Below are 10211 nucleotides of genomic sequence, written 5' to 3'. Positions count from 1 at the left end.
CCTCCTCCTCCTTTTCCTCCACAAAGTGCAACAGTCCGGCGGGTCCAGCAGCGAGCAGCCGAACGTGGAGGCTGAAGGGCGGCGTGCTGCGCGGAGCTGGTCGGTAACACAACAACACAACAAAGTGCTCCGCTCCGCCGCCGAGTTTCACGGTGTGTGTGTGTGTGTGTGTGTGACTTTCTCTCCATAGAGTTTCACTGAGTTTACATCCGGGTTTTTTCCCTAGGCAATGGGAGTCGCAGCACCGCCGTTCCTTAGGCAAAGTGAAATAAATTCGCCGCACCGACACAAAAAGTAGTCCGCTTCCCGAACACATCCCCCCCGCGCCTCGGCTCGCTCATCGGCCCGATTTAACGAACTTTAACGGCCATAAGGACCGACATCGACCGCTCCCCGGCGGATAAGCGAGCTCCCGCCGGAGCCGCGAGGAGTTTTTGTGCCCCTTCGTCCAGCTCCGCGGCGCAGGGATCTGTGATGTGCTGAGGCTGAGCTGAATGAGATTGAAGAAGAGTTCTTCTTGTTTTGTAGCTTCAGTTTCTCTCTTTTTACACAATTTCCACTAAAAGTCACCCCGAAACACGACAGCTGGGTCCAGCCCCGCGGGGAGGAGGCGGCCGGGCTGTGTGTGCGCCTCTGTTTCACCGCGGATCGGCTTCTTACACACATATATATTTAATTAATCCAGAGGAGGACTGCTGCTGAGTAAGTGCACATTGGGCTTTTTAATTTCATAACTTTAATTTTCCCTGCTGTCAAACTTTACGCGTCTCCTGCGGCCGCCCGTGGTCGATTGTCTGCGGCTGTTTGCGGGCAGGTGTGCGGGGCTGTCGGCCGGTGTGTGTCCGCTGTGTTCCCGTGTGTTTCTGTGTGTTTAGCTGCTCTGTTTCTTATTCTAGGAGTTGATATTCTGGAGGACAAGGGGCCGATGTAACTTGGACCCACCGACGCCTGCTCGCTGTCAGGGCTTTTTTTCTTGACTCTTGTAAAAAGATGGCGTCTTTCGGGACTGTTGGAGCCCGATTCGAGCCGTGCCCCCGGCCCCTGCCGCCCCTCGGCCGCCGTGTTTTTTTTTTTATCTTTGATGGAAGTTGTTATCAGCGTGGCTGCTGGCTGCGTTAGCTCCGCGCGGCTAACAGGATGGTTAGCATTAGCGGCTACGGCTAACGTTATCCACTTGTTCTCAGCCTCAGACGGAGCAATGTCGGACGGTTTTTTTCACACCGAAACACCGAAAAACAGCCCGTAAACCGCGACGGTTCTCCCAAACAGGCGGCCGGGGGGCTCTCCGAGGGGGGACCGAGCGTCCACAGGGCCGCAGAGGCTTAATAACACGGTTATAAAACATTAATTTGTCTGCCCGAAACAAAAACCCACTTTTCAGTGTTTGAACTCCCGCAGCAGAAGAAGAAGAAGCACTTGGCGGCTTTCATCTTGAAACCCTCCATTTTAGCTTCATTTCTTCCCTTTTCGGGCCCTCTGCGGAGGCACGCGGGGCTGCTCGGGGAAGTTTATCCCGACAACTTGGCGTCCCACCCGGGGAGCAATTACTCCAATTAACCGGCGGCCTCCACAGCCCGCTAACAGCCGCCGAGCACCTCCGCTCAGGTGCTGCACGTATGGACGCTTCTCAGGTGGACCGGGACCCCCCACCCCAACACTACAGGTCCCAGTACTCAGGGCCCCCAGCTCGCGCTGCAGGCTGGAGCACAAAGTACTTTTACTCATCGCTTATGCTGTACTACTGTACCTCGGGGTGGGATAGAAGTACTCGAGTATTTTTGCTTTCTGTTGCTTTAAATCTGTCCTGCAGTAAATTTAGACGTGTACTAACTAAAAACACCAAACAGTAAGTCACAGTACTTTGTTTCAGGATGTAACAGTTACTTTTTTATTAATAAGTAATGCACTACTGCTGTAAGTAAGGGCTGTTTAAAGTACTCGGTTAATAGAAGTATTCAAGTGTTTCTGTTTTCACTCCGTGTGTACTAAAGAAGCCTTTTTAACAATGTACTACAGTAAATCAGAGTACTTTGTTTCATATTCCAGACTGGTAAAGTACTACTTTATTCATTAGTTAAGCAGCACTACAAAGTGCAGTTTAAAGTACTTTGAAAGTGAAAGTATACACACATTTTTATTTTCACTCTAGTAAAGTTCAGACGGAAGTACTGCAGTAATGAAGCTTTTTTTAAACAAAGTACTTCAGTAGGATCTAATTCAAAGTACTTTTTTAATAATTAGTCATACAGTAGTATAGTTTTGGACTTGGAAAACTGTTGTACTACACTTCAGAGGGACACACTGCAGTAATGAAACGTGTACAACACAGACCCTCGTCCTGTGGTACACGGTGCTCTTTAAAGTACTTTTTCATGTGTACTGCTATATCTAAGTGCAGTTTTAAAGTATGTAGATAGTAGAAATATTCAAGTGTGTACTGATGAAGCTTTTTAACAATGTACTACAGTAAATCAGAATACTTTGTTTCACATTTCAGACTATAGTACAAAGTAGCTTTTATGAACTAGTAATAAAGTACTACTAAGTACAGTTTTTAAGTATTTTGATAGTTGAAGTACACAAAAATCCTTATTTACATTCTGAAGTAAATTTCAGAGGGAAGTACTGCAGTAATGAAGGTTTTTAAAAACAGTCAGAGTACTTTGTTTCAGGCTGCAGTATAAAGTTGTTTTTACCAGTAAGTATAAGTACTATTTCTGGGTACTTGGATAATAAAGGTTAATGATTACATTTTCTAGTACTTCAAATTTGTACTCCACAAGATTTAAAGAGTAAATGTACTGTACAAACCAAACTTTTTGAATAGAAAAGAGTAACTGGGAGTACTTATCGTGGGATCAGGCTGTAGTTTGTAGTACTAAAATACATTTGTTACAGTTTTTATCAAGTTTAAGGTATTTGTAAAATGGAACTGCAGTACTATTTACATTTCTGGTACCTTAAGCGTGTACTAAGTGGTGGATTCATGAGTAAACCAAAGTACTTGTCCCATGTTATAGACTGCAGTTTAAAGTACTTTGTAATGCAGTACTACAATGTATAAGTACATTTTTGAATGACCTGGACCATGGAGTACTTTGGTGCTTATTTGTCCTCTTGTGTACTTGTACTTAAACTATAAGATGGAAGTAAGTCTTTTTTACTAATTAGTACTACAGTACTACTACTTCTAACTAAGGTTTGAAGTACTGTACATGTACTGCTCTAGACTGCATTTCAAAGGGAAACTTTTTACTACTGAATACTGCAGTTTTAATAGTTGTATGGACTCATAAAGCAGATGTACCTGAGTATTAGTATTTTTTGTTACTCTGTTCTTGTATTCTACAAGAGTTTTGTTACTGCAGGTACTTACAAAATACACAGTACAAAAGTACTTTGAGTCCCTTTGTCTCAGGTTTCAGGCTGTGTTTAAAGTACTTTTAACAGAGTACTACTGAACTTAAATACGTGTTTGAGCTGCTCAGAAACTGGAAGTACTTCAGTTTTATTCTCTTAGTACTACTAAAGCTTTTCAGTGACGGTTGTATAATGCAGTACTTTCCCCTGTTTTTAGTTTTCAAGTACTTGAAAAGTAGATTCCTCGAATACTAATACTGTATAGAGATACTTTACTCCAGTAGGAAGTACATGCACCTGAATGTTTTAGACACAAATCAGAGTAATACTTTAAACTACAGCACAGAAAATCACAGTACTTCATGACTCAGGTGTTGAGTTTTGGACACGAAGTACTTTCTACTAAATTAGTAAGACGGCACTACTGCATCTTGTGTAGTATTGAAGTACTTGGAAAACAGGTCTAGTGGTTAAATCGTGTACTTTTAAAAACAACAAACCGGAGTACTGCGAGCCACTTACAGTACGCTCGATTCAGCAGTACTACATGTATTTAGTTTATATGTTTATGTACACGTCTGTCTGTGCTTTACAGTAATGACGTAGTATTTTTTTCTAGGTTAATAATAATATGTACTTCAAAATAGTTAAGTACTATAGTTATGGTACTTTTTCCCTCTGAATGAGTTTACGTGTAGTATGTACTAATGCAGTACTTTGTAGTATTAATGGAGTTGGTTAAACTTGAAGGAAAGTCAAAGTACTTTTTGTTTCACTGCACAGTTTTTGTGTAATTACAGTTTTTAAAGTACAACACAGGAAATCAAAGTACTACTAAGGAAAAGTACTTCACGCCACAGCCTGAAACTCAGTACACGAAGCTAAAATACTTTGTTTATTCTTTTAAAAGTACTTTTTACTGCACTAGTTTCAGCTTTCAGTCTTTCAACCATAAATCTGAGGATTTGAAAACAGGAAGTACTTGAATAGTTTTTCTCACATAGTAGTACTACTACAGCATCACTGCAGTTTTGAGGTACTTTACTACTTATTTTTCACTACTTGATACTATATTTCAGATTAGGGCTGTGCCGATATCAGACATCTGTCGTCCCGGTAACGATATAAATCAAAAATGTAACATTTTCTGTGAATCTCGGGCAGCTCGACCTGCGTGAAGTGTTCCCAGCTGGGCGTCGTGTAGCTGGAGTCGAGCGTTTTAACCGATGCATGAAACGACACATTTTTACAAAATAAGTTGTAACGGCGCCGTTTCTTTGTGAGTATTTATTACACGGCGTGCTGCGGGGAGAAGCCTGCTCTAACGTCTGAGTCTAAGGTTTATTTTTTAGCACCTGCCGTCTTTTTTGCTTCTCATCTGTAAACACTCTGCATCTTTCACGTGATTCAGTTTATTTTGAAGTCTCAACAGGATCTTGAGCTTTATTCTGAAAGGTTTATGTGGAACATAAACAAGCGGACACACGATGGTGTTACCATCAACAGGCGCCTGTGCGTCCGTAGTGTGGTGATATTAAATATAAGAGAAAGAGAGAACTTTAAGAATACAGCCACTACAATGACATCCAAACATGAACAAATATTACTGTAAACAGTTTATTTTGCGACACCACGAAACAAACGACAGCGTGAAATGAAACAACAGATGTTTTTATATCGTCGTCCGACACACATCGTTATATCGAACAGCCCTACTTCAGAGGATTATGTAGTACTAATTAAGCTTACAAAATACCCAACAATCACTCAAAGTACTTTGAGGTGCAAGCTGGAGCCTATAATACTTGTGTGTACTTACAGTGAAAGTACTTGTGCACTTCTTTCTTTTCTTTTTATTCTAATGAAACTTCAAAAATGTAAAAATGAAGCAGTCTTTGTGTTTTATGCACTTTATTTTGTAGCTTTTACAGTTTTTATGAGTACTTCGGTACTTCATTTGTCTGCAGGTTACGGGCTGGGGTGTGAAGTACTCGAGTATTTCCATTTCTTTGTACTCCTGAGTACTTTTTCCTGATGTGCTGCTCACGTTAACCCCAAACAGCATTCAGAGACATGATGAGGATGTTTTTCCTTAACTTCTTCCGTGGATTCGTCATAAATAATAGATCATCTCAGGACCCTGGGTGTATTTCTGGCGACACTTTGAAGGGCCCTGACCCTTATGTTAGTTCCTGTTTCTGGTGTTTTTAGTTTAAAGAATGTTTTTTGTCTCACTGATGCAAAGACATGTAAATGTTGGCATCCACACAGCAGGGGGCGCTGCAGGGGCAGGGATGAGCTAACAGGCTGGTGATGCAACACATTATTATGATGATGATCTCCTCTGAATGATTTTCTTTGTGTTTTTGAGAAAAATGTGTCGGTTTATTCTTTTGTTTCCTCTCCTGCAGAGAAACACGAGCGAGTACTGCACAGGGCTCGTTCTTAATGCTCCTCTTTGGTGTGTCACATGACCTCTGAATCACTGTGGGCAGTGTGACCTGATCAGGTTTGGCTCACATGTGAAAGTTTTATGGAGCAAAGAAAAACAAACCCAAACTGTCAAATAATAAAAAGAATCCTCTTAAAATGTGAACAGCAAACAAACTGAAAGCTTCAGAAAACATCAGCAGATGGTAGAAAGGTGAGGACGTACAAATCGAGTCCACAAACGTGTGTTTTATTTTGAAGGTGTGTGCCGCTGCACGCCTGCTGAGTTGTGCTGGCTCAGGACTGATCGCTGTTAGAATAAAGACGTCTTTCATTTAAAGTCTCCTGAACACACTGGGCCTGTAACGTGTGCGTTTGCTGTGTGTTGCAGGGCAGCACAGAGGGGTGGAGTCCGGTCCCACAGCCAGGTGGTGAGTGCTGTTATGCTGGAGTGTGAGGCTCATTAATGCTGATGTGAATGAAGTGTTTGATGTTTGGGCGCGATGAAGCTCGGAGCCTGTTTGTGTGTAATGAACAGCTTCAGGTGAGGTCACCTGCCCTGTAGTCATCCGTGTGTCTGTGCCTCGTTTCCTCTGCAGCACCACTTTAATGCTTCAGTTGGATGGTTTTCCTACTGGAGACAGTGTTCAGGTGAGAGCTCACACACACAGGTGTGGTAAGTGTAGCCCTGAAACACCAGCGTCTCACCTTTCTGTGTGTGTGCGCGCAGGCTGATCGATCGGCTGGCAGACTGACTGGATCCATGATGGAATTACAGACGTTACAGGAGGCCCTGAAGGTGGAGATCCAGATCCATCAGGTACGCTGTGGGCTCAGCTGTTTCCTGTCTTGGCCGCTCGCTCTTCTTTTTCAAAGTTCAGCGTCTGCATGAACGCACTGAGGCAGGACACTGAGTAACGCTGCATAACACAGCCTGCTCCCTTTACTACAAATACATGCGGATCGAATCAGGAGGCAACAGGTGGGGTTTTTACAGCAGCCTGAGGAATAATTCTACTGTGAGTTTAAGTAGTTTCACAGGAAAAACAATGTTTCCACGGTACATCGTTAGTTCATGTAAGCAGATTATGAAGTGGATTCATTGTTATTTAATATTCATTATGTTGATGTTCAGTCAGTCCTTTCTTTACCACCATAAATGTGACACCGTAACGTCGGAGCACAGTCGCACTTTTTGGGCGGAGTAAACCACTCTGAAAACTGCAGCACGCTTACAGTGTAGAACAAGAAATAACACAATACTAATAATATACTAATATTACTGTAATAACTACCTGAAGTTACGCATCGCTTAAATTCATCTACAGTCTAATTATTTCTTTGTTTCCTGGGAAAACCTGACCTGTTACCTCCTAGTGTAGCTGACGTGTGGAGGTACATATAAGTGCATTATAATCCCAGTAAAATAAAGTGCAACTCTAGTAGGGGAGTAAGGGGTGAAGCCACATTCAGTCTGCAGACTGTGAGGCCTGCAGTGGGCTGTGTTTTAATGGAGCCTAAATCTGGTTTTCACCCTGAAAACGTGGATGTGTGCTGTACTAAACAAAGTGATGAACAAGCTGAAAATGTTCATAGTGTGATGGTAAAACAGGAAAAAAGAAATCAGGGTCAGGTGTGGTCTCTTTTTCTGTTTTCATTTGTTTATTTAGTTTATATATGATCCTTATCAAAGGACGCGCGTCCGTCAGAGCGAGCGCTGCTCTGTTTCGGGTGCAGTTCCCTGTGATGACCAGCAGGTGTCAGCGTGATCTGTGTTTTCTCTCTTCTTTCTGCAGAAACTGGTTGCTCAGATGAAGCAGGACCCTCAGGTAAGGTCCAAGCTCTTATTTCTTATCAGCACCTCTGAAGCTTCAAACTTTTCAGATGTTTTTTTCATGGCATTTGTTTTTTGTTAGAACGCAGATCTGAAGAAGCAGCTCCACGAACTTCAAGCAAAGATCACAGCGCTCAGCGAGAAGCAGGTATTCAGCTTTGTGCTAACGAGCTCGTGTCCGTGGGCTCGTTTAAAGCGTGACCTTCTGTGATATTAGAGGCTGAGTTCACCGAGCTGTCGTTTCAAACAAAGAAACGTGAGCTCGGAGCGCTTCAGCTTCACAGGAGTGACACGCTCCGAGGCCAAAGCTCAGCGCAGTGGTACAGTCTCACCTCATGAGCTTACATCATTCTGATATCAAACATTATTAATGAACGACACAGAACAGCCAGCAGTGGCAGAGACAGCGGTGCGCGTTTGTGTCTTTGACTTGTTTTGCATCATTGTCACTGTGTGACTGGGTCGCTCTCTTTCATGAGCTTCGGTGGTCGTTCGTTTCTTCCTCGTGGCTGTTTGACTCTGTGTGTTTGGTGTCTGGCGTTCATAATAGTCCCTGTGATATATGGATCAGATGAGCGTGTTACGTCACGTCTGTAGTCTCTTTGTCTTCTGTTATTTTTGAACACTTTCATTGTGCCTCCTATTTTTATCTGCTCCCTGCGTGTTTCTCGCTGTGTTTGTTCTGCGTGTGAAACATTTTGTGCTCGCTGCTTCGACATCGTGCAGAATTAAAGAAGACGTTGTTGGATAAGAGTTTGTGCAGACTGAAGTGTGCTGAGATGATGTCGGAGTCGGGATTAGCTCAGATTATTGTGGGGAAACAGAAAGGCGTGCGCGTATTTGTGCAGGCGGGCATCTTGCGTAACCACAGATGACTAAAGTCGGTTTCAGAGAGTCGGCAGATTAGTCTCGCGCTGAGCTCGGCTCCCACCTGATGATAAACTGCCTCAGTGGGAATATGAGCCGGAGCGTGAGGGGTGGGCTCAGAGTAACAGTCTGAAGGAAGTTCAAAAGAAGAAATGTAGGTGATTTCCTGCTCCTGCTTCTTCTTCTTGTAATTAAACTGGCAGCCGTGCAGCTGCTCTCATGGCCTCTTTGATTCTGGGGGAAAGGAGCGAGATTTTTTTTATTGCACTTTTTCTTTCATTCAGATGTGCTGGGAAAAAGTGCATGACCCTTGACCTTTTTTTAGAGCGTGCGCCTCACCATCACGCGCTGACGTCATCACGCCTGAACCTCCCGAGTCGCAGGCCGAGAAAGACTGAGTTAAACAGGAAGTGTGTGTTTTTAGAATCGGACCTGTGAAAGCAGAAGTCCTGTGAGATTAAACGTCCCTGTGCGGCGGCGGCGGCGGCAGCAGTTGAAGTGCTGCACGTTATTGGCAGAAGGTCAAACAGTTCTCTGAAAGCAGCGCCGCCACTTTCCTCCTCCTCTGTGTTTCTCTGCTTTCTCTCTCGCGGCGTCCTCATTGTGTTTCACTCCATTAAGTTCCTGCTTCTGAGTCGACTGTTGCTAAGCAACAGATGGGCTTTATCCTCCGACTGAGAATTCAGTCGCCAGTGTGTGCGTGACCTCCTGAGCTCCACCCCTTTCTTCTTCTGCTTTTCATTCTTTTTGCTTCTTTCACTTATTTCTCTTTTGCCCCTCCCCCTCCTCCTCAGTCATGCAGAGATGCTTGGGTACTTACTTGTACTTATTTTCACAGTAACTTTTCTAAATTAAATGATCACATGAACAATCACCAGTTAAAAAACACTTTTTATATGAGTCCGCCCCAAAGTAAAGTTTAAAAAGCTTTTTTCCTCTGAGAGTCGACCCTCTGCCTCCACACCCTTCATTATATCGTTTGTTCCATACTTTGTTTCAATAAAGCTTTTTTGAATGGAGAAGTGGCGCCTGCTGCGGGAATAATGTCCTGTGCTCTCGCCTGCAGAAAAAGGTGGTGGAGCAGCTGAGGAAGGAGCTGCTGGTGAAGCAGGAGCCGGAGGCCAAGCTGCAGCTGCAGGTCCAAACTCCTCCAGGAGGAGGAGACATCAAGCCGGCCAACCCACTGCAGAGCCAGCAGATAGCTGGAGCGCTGCAGCAGGTATGAAAGCCGCGGCGCCGTTTACAGGATGACTTAAAATCCGACTGTCTTTAAATGTGTCGTGGGTTAACTTCTCCCTCCACAGACGCTGACAGTGACGCCGGTCCTCACCACAAAGACGCTGGTGCTGAAAGCTGCCCCCGGCACTGTCCTGCCGCAGCGCCCGCCCACCGTCGCTATGGTAACCACAGCTATCACCAAACCCGACTCGCAGAACGCCCCCATCAACCTCCAGGTGGCCGGCAAGCTGACAAATCAGAGCTCGGAGCCCATGCGGCTGGTGTCCAAGAACACCATGGTGGTAAGTAGGGCTGCCACAAACGATTATTTTGATAGTCGACTAGTCACCGATTATTTTTGCGATTAGTCGACTAATCAGATCATCACCCACTGGACGTAAAACGTACAGCTTATTGCACCAGCAGCATCTGCTCTTATATAACTATCATTAGCTTACAGCTTGAAGTGTTTCAGGTGCTAACTAAAAATAAAGACAAGATG

General features: G+C 44.2%; 1 protein-coding gene across 4 annotated transcripts in view; it reads left to right on the top strand.

Moving 5' to 3' along the window:
• Nucleotides 1-301: 301 nt before the first annotated feature.
• Nucleotides 302-10211, top strand: part of phf21ab (PHD finger protein 21Ab) — a 19583-nt gene continuing 9673 nt past the window's right edge. Inside the window, exons 1-9 of one of the 4 annotated variants that reach the window (XM_005745138.1) lie at nucleotides 904-1711; nucleotides 5772-6004; nucleotides 6182-6221; nucleotides 6390-6441; nucleotides 6521-6610; nucleotides 7587-7619; nucleotides 7707-7772; nucleotides 9558-9710; nucleotides 9796-10011. In XM_005745138.1, coding sequence (XP_005745195.1) covers nucleotides 6400-6441; nucleotides 6521-6610; nucleotides 7587-7619; nucleotides 7707-7772; nucleotides 9558-9710; nucleotides 9796-10011 — 600 coding nt within the window. In that variant the 5' untranslated portion in view covers nucleotides 904-1711; nucleotides 5772-6004; nucleotides 6182-6221; nucleotides 6390-6399. Of the gene's footprint in view, nucleotides 703-743; nucleotides 835-903; nucleotides 1712-5771; nucleotides 6005-6181; nucleotides 6222-6389; nucleotides 6442-6520; nucleotides 6611-7586; nucleotides 7620-7706; nucleotides 7773-9557; nucleotides 9711-9795; nucleotides 10012-10211 lie in introns of those variants that run through there. The other 3 variants (XM_005745140.2, XM_005745141.2, XM_005745139.1) reach the window with 3 other exon arrangements.

This window comes from Pundamilia nyererei, unplaced genomic scaffold, assembly GCF_000239375.1.
Source record: "Pundamilia nyererei isolate P.nyererei 1_Seehausen unplaced genomic scaffold, PunNye1.0 scaffold00154, whole genome shotgun sequence".
Lineage (NCBI taxonomy): Eukaryota > Metazoa > Chordata > Actinopteri > Cichliformes > Cichlidae > Pundamilia > Pundamilia nyererei.
This window is presented reverse-complemented; position numbering and strand designations above follow the sequence as displayed.